At 39.4% G+C, this 15783-nt stretch overlaps 1 protein-coding gene across 1 annotated transcript in view; it reads left to right on the top strand.

Moving 5' to 3' along the window:
* Window positions 1–15783, top strand: part of PHF3 (PHD finger protein 3) — a 48994-nt gene that overhangs the window by 24121 nt on the left and 9090 nt on the right. Inside the window, exons 5-11 of the mRNA XM_053461073.1 lie at window positions 619–925; window positions 4636–4825; window positions 5163–5310; window positions 10954–11110; window positions 11249–11365; window positions 11605–11733; window positions 13760–13892. Of these exons, the coding sequence (XP_053317048.1) occupies window positions 619–925; window positions 4636–4825; window positions 5163–5310; window positions 10954–11110; window positions 11249–11365; window positions 11605–11733; window positions 13760–13892 (1181 nt within the window). The remainder of the gene's footprint in view (window positions 1–618; window positions 926–4635; window positions 4826–5162; window positions 5311–10953; window positions 11111–11248; window positions 11366–11604; window positions 11734–13759; window positions 13893–15783) is intronic.

Genomic DNA, 15783 nt, shown 5'->3' with positions numbered 1-15783 from the left:
CAGGCTGTTTTAACACTTTTGAATTGCTCGTGTTTAGCTGTAATTTTCTCCTCATTTAGTGTACCCACACAAGTAATATATTGTTTTTGTTTTTTTTAGGACAACAGAAGGGCTTTCTTCAGATACCATTTTTGATCATATTTAATTTCCTATAATAAAAAAATATGAAAAATTTAAAAAAACCCCACTTTTATATGAAAAAACTTGCTAAATAGATTCTATTTGTCCTGAGTTTAGAAATACCCAATGTTTTTGTTTTTTGTTTTTTTTTGCATTTTTCTGCTACTTTTGCTTTGGGCAATAAGTACCAGTAGCTTTTTGCTATTTCAAAACCAATTTTTTTCCACATCTGGTCGTTCTGCCGCATGTGGTATTTCGGGTATCTTTAAAGCCAGCGTATGCAATTTACCCAATCAAACTATTTATTTTTGAAAACTAGACACCTCGAGGGCCTAATTTGCATATTGCTGTTGACCAATCTTTTGATTAGTAGGAATTTAGATCCGGGCAATGCTGTGACTATAGGCTGTTCTGGAATTTTAGAGACATCTTTAGAAATATTGGAATTTACTGTGAGTTCTGATCAACATATTATTATATTTTAATAATACTTTTTAGGTTCATGGTTGGTTGTGGAAGGTGTGATGATTGGTTTCATGGAGAATGTGTTGGCTTAAGTCTCTCCCAAGCACAACAAATGGAAGCTGATGACAAAGAATACATATGTATGAAGTGCTGTGCTGAAGAAGAAAAGGTAGAAGTTGATTCTTCAATGGCTGTTGGCAACCACCAGAGAATAGATGCATTATTGGAACTCGAAACATCTGTGACAAAACCTAAATCTGTTAGCTGCCCAAGCGGGGCTCAAGAAAAACCCAAACAGACAGATGACACAACAAAACACAAAGTCAAAATTTCTAAAAAGGTATATTAGTAAATTGTTTTGATAATGTTCCCTTTATCGTTTGGTATATTATGAATGGTTTTAAACAACCGGCAAAAATAAAAATTCTGTTTGATTAGTATAATTTTTATTTAAGCTGAATCTTTCATGTTTTTAATTACACTATTTTTGTTATGTAGTTGTTTGTTTTGCATTAAGCATACTTCCTTTTTGTCTTAAATAAAATTCAGTCTACCTTCGGTTAGGCTGGCTAGCAGGCTTCTGTGCAGGTCGGTCGTTTACAAGAGGAAATGCTTAGGAGTAGGGCTACAACAACTAATCGATAAAATCATTAATAATTGTTAATGAAAATCGTTGCCAACGAATTTCATTATCGATTAGTTGAATCAATTTTATGCTCTGAAAAAACACTACCCCATCAAACCACTAAGATCCAGATCCCCCGCAGCGCTGTCGGGGACCCGGATCCTCCTCTTTAACTGCCGGTGGGGGGTGTCTGTGCGATTAAGTTTGGATCCGATTCTTCGGTTCATTCAATGTCTCTCACAGCAGTTACTATTTCCCAGTCCCTCCCTGCAGTCACTTTAACGATTGACCCCGCCCCTTTCTGCTTCCCAGTCCCTTCCTGCGGTCACACTGATGATTGTCCCCGCCCCTTTCCTTATAGCGTCCACACTGCTCAGAAACTCGTCTAACAGTAAGTATAAAACTACTATTTAGGCTGCTGAAAGTTAGGGAGGTGGGGGTTAATTAAGGGGCAGTTATGGTTAATGGGATGTTTAGGGTTAATTTAGGGACAGTTGTGGTTAGGGTTAATTTAGGGGCAGTTATGGTTGATGGGGTCTTTAGGGTTAATTTAGGGGCAGTTATGGTTGATGAGGTTGTTAGGGGCAATTATGGTTGATGGGGTCATTAGGGTAAATTTAGGGGCAGTTATGGTTGATGGGTTCGTTATGGTTACTTTAGGGCCAGTTATGGTTGATGGGGTCGTTAGGGTTAATTTAATGCTGAGGACTGAGAGTTAATTTAATAAGGTTAACTTAAGGTGCAGTTAGAGGTAAAGGGGAGGGGGGGGCAAACTATGGGGAATCTAAATCCTGGGGGCAGTGACGATTAATCCTGTATTTATATATAAAAGTATTGTGTCAGTGTGCTGTGAACCAGTCACTATGGCATATCTGGGGGGTATAAGGCGTATCTGGGGAGGACGGAGTGGGATATCTGGGGGTATAAGGCATATAGGGTATATAAGGCAAATCTGGGAGGCAGTGTGGCAAGTCTGGGCTCAAATGTGCATAACTGGGGGGGGGCAGGTTGGGAAATAAAAACAAGAAATGCATTTTTATCAAAGTTTTTTTATTCTAAATTATTTTAAATAATTTATTACATTTATTATTTTAATCAGATTAATCTAAAAAATAATCGGCCAACTAATCGAAAATAATCGTTAGTTGCGGCCCTACTTAGGAGGACTCTTAGGGTGGGTTATCCTGACTGGAGAAAGCAAGTAATTTACTAATCCGTGTTTCTCATTGACACTGGTGAAATAGAAGAAAAACTGGGATCAGTGAAAACATATTTTTCAACATCTGAAAGTGACTGGGGGTCACAACATTATCTTTGTCACTGTAGTAGCATGTTTGTTACTGTAGGTCATTTTTAATTAATTAACTATGAAGTAACTCTTATTACTCTATGTAAGCAAATTCTTATAATACACCATATTTGTTCGATTATAAGACAAGGTTTTTTTCAGAGCAAATGCTCTGGGGAAAAATAACCATTGTCTTATATTTGAGGTTGTCTTCTAATCAAACCTCACATATAGGTCTGACTACAAGACTAAGATCCAGATCCCCCGCAGCGCTGCAGGGGACCTGGACCCTCCTCTCCGGCAGCCGGTGGAGGTCTGTGCGATGCGCACAGAAAACCTCTGCTGCTGCCGGGGCTTCTATGACTGAGTGCCGGCATCACATGACCTTCCAGTGCTAATTCATAGAAGCCCTTGCAAAAGTGCAGGCAGCAGAGGTTGTCTGTGCACATCGCAGCTTCACAGGCTGCACCACTAGACACCAAGAAGTCGTCTAGGGATGCACTGTTAAGTCGGGGGAGGGTAAGAGTTGCATATGGAGGTGGTATAAGGGCTTTCTGGAGGCAGAGTGGCATATAGGGCTTAAAAGGAATATCCAGGAGGCAGAGTGGCATATAGGGGGTTAAAAGGAATATCAGGGTGGCAGAGTGGCATATAGGGGTTAAAAGGAATATCAGGGAGCCAGAGTGGCATATAAGGGGTTAAAAGGAATATCTGGGGGGCAGAGTGGCATATAAGGGGGTTATAAGGCATATCTGGGGGGCAGATGTGCATAACTGGGGGCACGTTGTCAAAAGGAATTTTTTTTTTAAAAAAAGCATTTTTCTCAATCATAGTTTTTATTAAATATGAAAAAATTGTTTACATGTGAATTGATATTTACTAGTAAAAACTTTTTTCTTATAGAGTAGTCTTATATTTAGTTTTTTTCTTTTTTTCCTAAATTAATGGTCAAATTTTAGGGGGTCGTCGTATAATCGAGCAAATACGGTATATTATCTATAAATTCTGGTGTATGCGCTAGCTCCAAAACAAACAGGTTACAGAATAATAAATTCTTTTTGCATCAATATTTAAAATACATAATTGAACATATAGATTCTTTGATGACTCTGCAATCTGGGTAGCGGGTAAACCTCTGTGTACTCCCCGCATATAAAACAGAATCGAACCTGGTGAGGGATATACGCAGTTTTGAATTAAATCCAGCTGCGGGCCTTAAAGGTTACAGTGTCCGTATCATAAAGCCACCTCTAAAGAAGCCCCTTGAGGGCGAAATGTGTCAGGTCACTGGCATTTGTGTATTTGTTTTGCAAGTTGATATCAATTGTTTTTTGTATGTTCAATTATGTATTTTAAATAATGATGCCATAAGCATCTATTAAATATATTATTTTTATACTCTTTAACCTGTTTATGTGTACATCTTCCGAGTACAGTGATACAATGGGTTTGTCTGGTGTTTGGGGGCTAAAAGGCCACATTTGGGAATGTCTATGCCTATGCCCTATTTTTGAATCTCCAGTTTACCCCATCAAACCATTCATTTTATTAAAATTAGACACCCCTTGGGTATTTGAAATGCTAGTACTTTAACTCTTTTCATGTAAAGATTTTTGGAAGATACAGCGCTAATTTAAGCACTTGCTCATAACTAGAAACTTTACCTTTTTTGCTTTCTCACCTCCTAATCGTTGATCGCTTTTCTTAAACTTTTAAAAGGGGCGTCCGCCGCCATACAGTCTGTAGCAGATGTTGACGCCCCAGGGAGGGGCCAGACATGGCCCCTGATGACAATCTCTGTTTCGCTGAATGCCTGCACATCGAGGCATTACAGCAAAACTGTTTTAGTGAAAATCTTAGATCACATTCTAAGCTTTTTAATGAAATGACGTGCCTGGGCTGTCATTGGGCGTTAAGGGGGTTAAGGAACACTACCAACTGGTAGTATTGCATCAGTTTTTGATTCCTTCTTCGTTTTTTTTTTTTCTTCTTTTTTATATTTTATTTTCATTTACTTGATGTGTATTACTGGGCAGACCAATACACTGTTGAATATATATTTATTAGACATTTTTAGAGACTATTGAGATGAAAAATTGTGAAATTAGCTGTGCAAGTTATTGTATTTTTATTGTAGGATTTGAGTGATGCAAGACATCTATTTGATCGCAAGGACTCAGAGATAAAAAGAAACATTGCATCGGATCGAAAACATTTTAAGTCTGCTACAACATTTCATCGAGTCTCTGAAGAAAAACGAGAAAAGTCTTCCAAAGATTCACCAAGTATTCCGTGTCATGATGAAAAAACTACAAAGCCTGGAAACAGTATGGGAATTAAGTGAATCTACAAAACATTTAATTTAATTATGATCTATTACTATCATTGCCTGAATATTGCCTTTAAGATTGCTTTGACAAATCTTTCTTACTAGAGACTGACACTTTTAAGAGAACTTGATTTTATAGATGTCACAAAGGTATATACAAAATGGCTCAAATAGCTTATAGTTATAGTTTTCCAGCCAAACAATGTGCCTTGTTTACTCAACATACATTATCACACATGTAAGCACCACTTACCTTGTATACATTTTCCAACTTCATTTGCATCTAAAACTGACAATAACTGATCATGATTCTCAATTTATACACATTAATACAGGTTTTAATGAAAAGCAAGATACTAAAAAGAAAAAAACAGAGAAGAAGGGATCATCCTTGCAGAGTTCTTCTCCTGCTACTCCAAAACCTTCTGTTGACCAAATAAGACAAAGCGTCCGTCACTCTCTAAAAGATATTTTGGTTAAAAGGTATGCAGGTTATCTTCACTTTTTACGTTTTACCTTTTGTGTGTTCGCAGCTTCTTTACTTAGTTGTGCACCTATATGTGTGCTTTTAAATGTAGTTGAGTTGTGAAATACGCAATACAAACCGTTGCACTTTTAAAACATCATATAGACATTTATGTTATCTGTGTGTATTTCAGTTGATCTAAACCTGTAATGCAGGGAATGTCTCGGTATGCTGAAGCATTAAGGTTTTCCTTCACTGGAAGTAAAGGGGGGCTTAGCCCAACCACCTGAAAAACAGCCCCATACAATTGTCCCTCCTCCGCCAAACTTTACAGTTGGCACAATGCAGTCAGGCAGGTAACATTCTCATGGCATCCGCCAAACCCACACCAGTGATTTCTTACTTCTCAGAAAATGGTTCCACTGCTCCAGAGTCTATTATCTATTATTATTATTATTATTATTATTATTATTATTCATATATTTATATGGCTGTGTTTAACCCCTTCGTGACAAAGGCTGATTTTACTTTTTGTACCCTTCGTGACAATGGCCGTTTTAACATTTCTGCGCTGCTCGTGTTTAGCTGTAATTTTCTTCTTTCCTGTTTACTGAACCCACACACATTAGATATTGTTTTTTTTAGGACAAGAAGGGCTTTCTTTAGATGACATTGTTTTGATTGTATCATATTATTTACTATTAAAAAAGTATAAAATATGGTGAAACATTTAGAAAAAAAATGACTGTTTCCAACTTTTAGTTGAAAAATCTTTTACTCACCTATAAAAGGTAATAAAAAAACCTGCTAAATAGATTCTACTATTTGTCCTGAGTTTAGAAATACCCAATGTTTTTTGTTTTTTTTTTGCTTTTTTCTACACATTATGGGGCAATAAGTACAGGTAGCGTTTTGCTATTTCAAAGCCATTTTTTCCAAATCTGGTAATTCTTCCCCCCATGTGCCATTTCGGGTATCTTTGAACCCGGCCAATGCAATTTACCCCATCATATATTTTTGAAAACTAGACAGCCCAGGGTATTCCAAATGCTAGTATTTTAACCCTTTCCAAGCACTTATTCTACCATAAGCCTTTGTCAAACTTTATGGTAGTAATTTTTTTGCATTTGTTTTTTCACATACATTTTACTTCAGGTATGAATAAACAGGTTCTGGTATATGTCACTATCATAAAACATATAGTTACAGCGATACCTCACATGAATGATTTTGCCTGGCTGTTTGGGGGCAAAAGGGCCACATTTGGGACATGCGCATTTTTCAATGTTGAACTTTGGCATTTGGGGATCCACTGCCCATGCCCTATTTGGTACATCTTTGAGCCGGGCCATTTCAGTGTGCCCAGAAAACCCATATATTTTTGAAAACTACACACCCCAGGGTATTTTAAATGCTGGTATTTTAACTCTTTGCATGCACACATTTTACCACCAGCATTGTTTCAAAGTTTGCAGTAGTATTTTTGTGTGTGTATTTTTCCCCCACACACCTACTTTATGTATGAATTTACAGCTCCTGGTATATGCCGCTGTCACACGACACCCCAATATGTGTTCAGCAACATCTTCTGAGTACAGTGATACCCCACATGCATGGGTTTGTCTTTTTTTGGGGGAACTAAAAGGCCACATTTGGTACGTGTGCATTTTTCTAATTGGAAATTAGATGTGTGGCCATCCTTCCCCCCGTGTTAATTGGGACCTTGTTGAACCCGGCCAATTCAATTTACCCCATCAAATCATACATTTTTTAAAAGTAGACACCCCATGGTCATTTAATATGCCAGTATTTTAACTCTTTCCATGCGAGAATTGTTTTAAGCTAATATGCTAATTTTAGGACTTGCTCACAAAAATATTTTTTATATAGATATATATTTTTTTGCCTTTTTAAAAAAAAAAAAAATTCACATTTTTTTCAACTTGAAGGTTCCCCTGATAGTGACATCAGTGGGAAATTATTTTTACATTTTACTGGTTTTTTACTATTTTTTTCTAATTATTATTAATTTTTATTTTATTTTTAATTTATTTTTACTAATCACACTGTGATTAGAAAGCTGAGCTCCATTGACTTGCATGGTTAAATGCAGTACCTGTATTCAACCTGCAAGTGGAGCCAGAGTTCTCTAGAGGGTCTGGAGACCGTCTAGCGAACTTTTTCGTCTTTATTGTTTTTTTTCCCGGCTCTCCGGAGCGGTCACAGTCCATCCCAAGGTAAGTGTTTGGTGTCGCTGGATGCCTCCTGATCGAGGCATTCCAGCGACACCATTTAAGTTTAGGAGGCAATCGTTGATCGCCTCCTAAGCGCTTTTAAAACGGGCGTCCGCCGCCATACAAAGTATGGCGGATGTTGACGCCCCGGGGAGGGGCCAGAGATGGCCCCTTTGTGCCGATCATGGCCCCTTTGTGCCGATCATGGCGTTGCTGAATGCCTCGAGGTCGAGGCATTACAGCAACGCTGTTTCGGTGCAGAAAGCGAAAATAGTTCGCTTTCTGCACCCGTTTAAAGACGTGCCGGTACTGGCACGTCAATTGTCGTTATCGACTTGATTTTCGGTGACGTGCCCGGACTGGCAATTGTCATCAAGGGGTTAAATATAAAACTTGTAAAGTAAAACTGCTCCTTCTCTGGCCGTCTGTCCTCCTTCCTTGCGGTTGCCGCCAAACAGAAAAACAACACAGTGTGGAAAACTTTTATTGAAGACACAGCCTTCCCATGTAGCATCGCGATCCGTCTGCTGTGCAATTTGAATGGCACGTAAGTTTTACGGAAGTCGGGCAGCTGCGACAAGCCCAAAGTAATTGATTGTATAGCAGGCGGCGGCAGGTGGGGATTTTTTGTTGTGGGAGCGCTGGCAGTCTAAGGCCTGGGGGCAAGTGGTCCGTTGCGCCACCAAATCAGTCCACCATCCATGCCCATATTTTCCAGATTTTTCTAATGCATGTTGATGTAATATGATGGTATTGGGAGTTCATCAGTGCACTAAAAAAGTCATCGTACACAGGACGTCTGAAGCCTCAATTTAGTGCCACTAATCCTTTTAAATAAAATATGCAGATTGAAATGGAGTGAATAACACAAAACCTTTACTTTTCCTCTCACTGGATATGTTCTCTTTTCTGCACCATTCTCTGTGAACCCTACAGGTGGTTGTGTGTGAAAACCCCAGTAATAATGCTTCTACTACCCCCTATATAAATTACCATGGGGTGTCTAGTTTTTAAAAACGTATGATTTCATGGGATAAATAGAATTGTCCAGGTTTAAAGATATCCCAAAGTTAGGACATGGGCACAGATGTCCAAATTAAAAATAAAATGCATACCTCTCAAAGGTTGCATTTTGCCTCCCAAATAACCGGATAAACCCATGCATGGTTGGTATCACTGAGAGAGAGGACATATACTAGGAGCAGCAAATTCATACCTAAAGTGTGTGTGTGTGGGGGGGGGGTATGCCACCACAAACTTTGACAAAGGCTGAAGGTAAGCTTTGCATGGAAAGAGCTGAAATACACTGGGGTATCTAGTTTCAAACATCTGTAGTTTGAGGGGGTTAATTCACCATCTTCAACAATGTCACAAATAACACATAGGGGCAGGATGACCACGTGTCAAAGTTCCAATTTGAAAAAAAGCACGTATCCCAAATGTGTCCCTTTAGCCCCCAACAACCCCAGGCATGTGTGATACAGCTGTACTCAAGAGATGTTGCTGAACACATATTGGGATGTTGTTTGACAACACCTGCAAAAAAAAAAAACCTTTTGGGTATTTCTAAACTCAGGACAAATGGTAGAATCAATTTAGCAGGTTTTTTCATAAGCTTTTATAGATAGTCCTTTTTTCTCAATTTTTCACCATATTTTTGTCACTTACCTGATAAGAAGTGGGAGAGCCCCCGCATCTATGACACAGCAGCCTCAGCCGCTGCGAAGAAGGGGGAGACCCCTCTGCCTCTGAGGCTCAGCCGATACGAAGAAGGGGCAGACCCCCCCACCTCCGAGTCACAGCAGCCTCAGCCGCTGCGAAGAAGGGGGGAGACCTTCCGCAGCCACTGCAGATTAGAGGCAGGTCCGGCTCTTCCGTCAAAGCAGCATCATCTTCGCGCCCTCTAGTGGCACCGGTGGAAATTATCTCACCATGTATAGGGAGGTTACGTGCACGCTGCACTCAAGATGGCTGCGGGAAGGATGTGACGCAATGGAACATTAGAAAATTTGGCAGCAAATTCAAATTTGGTGCCAAAACCTTCCTGCGTATTTAAGACTCTCAGAAATCTTTGGACTTTGCCTTTTGATGATCGTGCCTTAATGCTGTAGTGCCAGTTCCTCAGTACGGGCTTCTGGTTGATTCCCTGTTGCTGATCCAGCTTGTTTACTTGTTATTCCTGATTTTTGGTATCTTGAACTTGGCTAGCTCTACGACATTCCTGCTGTCTGACACCCTGATCTCGGCTTGTCTGACCTTGAACCCTTTTTACGGTCCTGTCTGATATTGGTGTCTCCACCTACTCTGTGCATGACAATTTTATACTTTTATTATAGTAAATTTTATGGTACAATCAAATCTAAAGAAAGCCATTCTTCTCCTGTAAAAAAAAACAACTTGTAAACGTGAGAGAAGAAAATTACAGCCTAAACATGACACATTCATAGAATGCCACCTTTTGATACAGGTGAGGTCGTGAAATTTCTGCCCTGCTAGATCTGCCCCAGCCTACTTTATGTCCATCTGGTCTTGGGGATGTTTTTCTGGGTTGCGCTAGGCCTCTTAGTTCCAGTGAAGGGTAAAGTTAATGCTACATCATACGAAAAGATTCTATGCTTCTAACTTTGTGGCACTAGTTTGGAGAAGCCCTGTGCACAAAGCAGGGACCATAAAGTCATAAAGTTTGTTGTGGAGGGACTCAAGTGGCCTGCTCTGACCTTAACCCCATTGAACACCTTTGAGATGAATTGGAATGCCAATTGCAACCTTCTCTTCCAACAACAGTGCCTGAACTCATGAATGCTCCTTTGGCTGAATGGGTACAAATTCCCACAGGCGCACTCTAAACTTATGTGGAAAGGCTTCCCATAAGAGTAGGGGGCTGTTATAGCCACAGAGGAGGAGCCAAATCCATATTAATGCCCATGGATTTGGAATGGAATGCCCATCTAGCTCATACAGTTGTGTGATGGTCAGGTGTACACAACATACTTTTGGTTATAAAGTTTAAGTGTAGAAGGCGTACAGAGCCCTGCTCTTGCAAACCTCCTAAATGTCTCAAGTGCCCTAGTCAGCGGCTAACATTTCTTCTTACCCTCCTCTTGTTTATTAGCACAATATTTAATATCTCCCTAAATTTCCCTTACTCAAAACTTGGGGCAGCATAGACATTTAAGCAACAGGTTCTTGCATCTTGCCATTATCATCTGATGTGTGCCTGTAGAAGCAATCACATGCATGGAAGTGCAGAGGGTCTGCTGCAGGCTGACCAATTGGGTCATGGTGCAGTCAGCAACAGAGAAGCAAGCAATTACCACAATTTCAACGACTTGAGACTGTAGGGACTTCTTTTCATGATGTGCCTGGTACATCGTTGGTCGCAAGGAGGTTAAACCGCTAAGAGTTTTTTTTTCTTTTTTCACTTAGGCTTTCAGAATCTAGTTTAAAGGTTCCTGAAGAAAGAGCTACAAAAGTTTCAGCAAAAATTGAAAAGGAATTGTTTTCATTTTACCGGGATACTGATGCCAAGTATAAGAACAAATACAGAAGCTTAATGTTCAACCTTAAAGACCCAAAGAACAACGTAAGTTATCTTATGAAGATATACCTGATTTTTCATGTGTGTGACATTTTTTTTTAATATTTTCAGCATTTTTTTATTTTTATTTTTTTAGTTAGCACTAACACCAATACAATCATGTGTGATTTGATATTCTAACAGGTATTGTTCAAAAGAGTATTGAAAGGTGAAATCCATCCTGAACATCTAATCAAGATGAGCCCAGAGGAACTGGCATCCAGAGAGCTTGCGGCCTGGAGGCAAAGAGAAAATAGACATGTAAAGTATTTTTTATTTTGTTTTATTTTAATGATACACGTTGAGGCAGTTGCAAGATACATACATTGCGTGAGATAGTTTAAGTTTCTAAAGCTTTGTAGAAACTTTGAATGGTTATACTGAAGAAATAATCCATATACACTATAAACATTACTTTTTACAACGAAATTGAATATTTGGAAACAGTGTTCAGGTTTTTATTTTATTTATACACTATTCTACACTTCCCCCATTTATAGACCATTGAAATGATTGAGAAAGAGCAACGGGAAGCAGAACGAAGACCAATTACCAAGATTACACACAAAGGGGAAATTGAAATTGAGACCGATGCTCCCATTAAGGAATCCGAATCCATGGACACTGAGGTGACAGCATAAGTGTTTTTTATGTTTTTCAATGAATAGGTCATATAAACAACAGAAGAACGTGTATGGGATTCATCAGCCATTGAATGTTCACATGTTACCGTATTTCCCCAGGTATAAGATGCTCCCTTATATAAGACGCACCCCTATTTTTGGGGGCCGAAATAAAAAAAAAAATTACATAGTTATTGTACTGGCTGCCTGGGCATGATATGAGTGTGGTTGGTGTTAGCTGCTAGCAACTGTTATCAATCGCACTCCTATCATGCTCAGGCAGCCAGTACATGCACATCACTTTCAGCCTCCCTGTTCCCCCTCCCTGTGCCCCCTACACACGGATCTATGCTAACACACACACACACATATATACATACATACATACATACATACATACATACATACATTCATTTACTCCCCCACCTTACATGAACTGCAGATCTTCTGCTGCCGCTTGCCGACTTCTGTGGGGGCCACTGTTTCTCCCCTGCCTTGCTAGACCAGGAACAGGAACTGAGCCGAGTCATGTGATGCGATGTGCATTCACGTGACTGCACTGGGTTCCTGTGCAGCCACGGCGGATCAAGGTAAGCAGCAGGTCCGTCACTGTATAAGACGCACCCAAGTTTTAGACCCCAAATTTTTCTAAAAAAAGGTGCGTCTTATACGTGGGAAAATACGGTAATTACAGCAAACTAAAACATTTATCTATTTAACTGTGCATTGTGAAGTTTCAATTCATTAATATTTTCATGCAAGAGGGTCCAGAGGGTAGACCTGAATAATGTTTAGTTATTGAAATTTCTTTTAAATCGGTTATAAGTAATGCAGCACCAACTTGCAGGAGAAATTTGCATATTGAAACTTTTCATCCCACAAGATAATTCCCAGTAAAACACCATAATGCAAACCAGTGATGGCTGAAATGACCAAAACAATACAGAGTATCTGAAGATTCAGATTTAAAGCCATACAAGCTATCTTAATTAAGCACAGTTGCTTTTGTTCCAGTGGCTTTGCTAGGTCTCCAAAAGATCCGGGGCCAAAGCCCACAGCAAATTGGATAGCAGTACAGAAATTAACAAAATTCTAATTTCTGAATTTTCAGCAACCTCTTTAAAATATGCAATAATGTCTATCTGCTGTACACATCCAATTTTAACTCTGTAATATGTACATAGGACTTGTTCCAGCATCCAGATTGCACCCACATGAATTGCCCAGATTGCAATCCAAAGGATTTACCCGCACTCACATTGCTTATACGGTGGTCTCAGGTCACCTCCTGATCCTACCCTTTCTTGTTATCTCTTCCATTTCTCTTTATCGCAGCTCTCCTGTTGCTCTTTATCCCCCCACTTCCTTCCCCTTATCTCTTACTTTTCTATCCCTTCCGTTTCTCTTTATCTCTCCCCTTTTTCTCTCCTCCTTCTTTGATCCCCTTTCTCATATTCTCTCCTCTCATTTCTCTTTATCTCTCCTTTCTATCTTTCCTTTTTGTATCTCTTCCATTTCATTTTATGTGTTCTCTTTATTGTCCCCATTGTATCTTTATCTTACATCATTTTTCCCTCCCCTTTCTTTCACTCCACTCGTTTCTCTTTACCTCACCTTTTTTCTATCTCTCCCTTTCATTAAATCACTTCCATTTTTTCACTTCCTATCCCTTTTCTCCCTATCTTCCCCACTTCTCATTTTCCCTCCTTCTCTCCCTTTTCCCCCTTCTCTCCCTTTCCCCCCTTTTTTTCTCATCGCTCATTCTCTCTCCTCTATCTAAACCGCTCTTCTTTTTTTATCTATCCCTTTCCTTTAGAGAAAGTATACTTTAGCCCCAGAGTCTCTGGGGCTTTGAAGTTAAGACTCAAGGGTTCAGCCCCAGTAGCTCCCCAAGCAACGCCCCTTGGTTCTGTCATTATTTATGTTTGCACACCACTGATTATTTACAGTGTTTTACATTCTATCAGTAAATTAATATTGATAAAATAATCTGTAGATATTAACTAATCTGTGTGTTTTGTGTTTTTGCTAGGATGCTGTTATAAAACCAGCAGAAAAGGAGGAAGAGGATCAAAAAGATAAAGACATACCCGATGGACCTACATCAGACACCACATTGCAACATAAAAATCACCTGTTTGATTTAAATTGTAAAATTTGCACAGGTATGTGTACTTCTCTACCTTATCCCACTGTGTACCACATAAGTTATAATATTAGGATAAGGTGCTCCTCTCAAAATGCACAGCGACTTTTAAAACATATTCCTCAATTGTTTTATTGGAATCAAACTAGCCCCGCTGCTACTAGGCTTTAAGAAGATGTGTTCGACCAAACACTTCTCTTGCTTGTCACTGCATACGTTCACGCACATTTTCCTGTGTCATATGGTTAGTGTATTCACTATTTTAATAGCAGGTAACTTTTAACATTGTGCTTAAAATTTACCTTTTTGAGGTTCATTATTCAGTCTCTGTTATGCCGTGGCAAAGTGAGGTAGAAGTGCTGTCATGTTTGGTGGTAGGGTTAATGAATGCCCCCAAATACCCTTAAATGACTGCTTTCAGGGATGCACATACAATATTTTGCTAAATAGACTGAATTCATAAAATAATACATTCAAACGCTACATAGGCAAATGAGTAATATCTAATATATTTTGTTGATGCTACCAGATTATACATTATTTCTGTAAAATCTTAACTGACCCTTTAAACACATTGTCACGGTTAGCTTTTGGATAACCGGACACATAGGGTGTGCAAGAGTTAACGATACCAGCCACTTAACTTTGGTCACTCACTTAAACACACTACAAAAAAACACACAAGACTGGTAATACACTGCCCACCACCAAGTTATGTTTTAAGCTGACTACAGTTTATGGACGCTTCGGTAACACCCGGTACCACACTGAACGGATCAAAAATGTGTACAAACCCACTATCAGTAAAACAATTAAGTAACTTGGTTTATCCCGGCTTTCTCAGAAACCAGAGTTTGGTTAACGCACAGAGACGGAAACAGTATTAATATATAGTTTAATCTGACGAATGTCACAGTGCTTATGTACAAAAAGTATATGAACAGAGTATATGATACAGTTTGTAAAAACAGACAAGGGGAAACACAGAAAAACCTAATCATACAAAACTCATATAGGTCATCTGCGGGAACCTCAATGTTCTTGTTGAGTTTCGGGATTTTCAGTGATGTTACAAATCCATAAAATGTTCCTGGAGAGGTTCTCTGATTTTCTAAAAATACAGTCAATTTTATCCCCTGGTGAGATGTTCCGCCCCTCCAGTGTTGCAGAGAAGTCCCAGGCCTAGCCGTTAGTAACACACACACATACAGTGGGGCAAAAAAGTATTTAGTCAGCCACCAATTGTGCAAGTTCTCCCACTTACAAAGATGAGAGAGGCCTGTAATTTTCACCATAGGTACACTTCAACTATGATAGACAGAATGAGACAACAAAGTCCATAAATCACATTGTCTGAATTTTAAAGAATTTATTTGCAAATTATGGTGGAAAATAAGTATTTGGTCAATAACAAAAGTTCATATCAATACTATGTTATATACCCTTTGTTGGCAATGACAGAGGTCAAACGTTTTCTGTAAGTCTTCACAAGATTTCCACACACAGTTGCTGGTATTTTGGACCATTCCTCCATGCAGATCTCCTCTAGAGCAGTGATGTTTTGGGGCTGTCGCTGGGAATCACGGACTTTCAGCTCCCTCCAAAGGTTTTCTATGGGGTTGAGATCTGGAGACCGGCTAGGCCACTGCAGGACCTTGAAATGCTTCTTACGAAGCCACTCCTTCGTTGCCTTGGCGGTGTGTTTGGGATCATTGTCATGCTGAAAGACCCAGCCACGTTTCATCTTCAATGCCCTTGCTGATGGAAGGAGGTTTTCACTCAAAATCTCACGATACATGGCCCCATTCATTCTTTCCTTTACACGGATCAGTCGTCCTGGTCCCTTTGCAGAAAAACAGCCCCAAAGCATGATGTTTCCACCCCCATGCTTCACGGTAGGTATGGTGTTC

Source organism: Spea bombifrons, chromosome 3 (assembly GCF_027358695.1).
Source record: "Spea bombifrons isolate aSpeBom1 chromosome 3, aSpeBom1.2.pri, whole genome shotgun sequence".
NCBI lineage: Eukaryota > Metazoa > Chordata > Amphibia > Anura > Pelobatidae > Spea > Spea bombifrons.
Note: the sequence above shows the minus strand (reverse complement) of the source record. Positions and strands in the feature narration are given on the sequence as shown.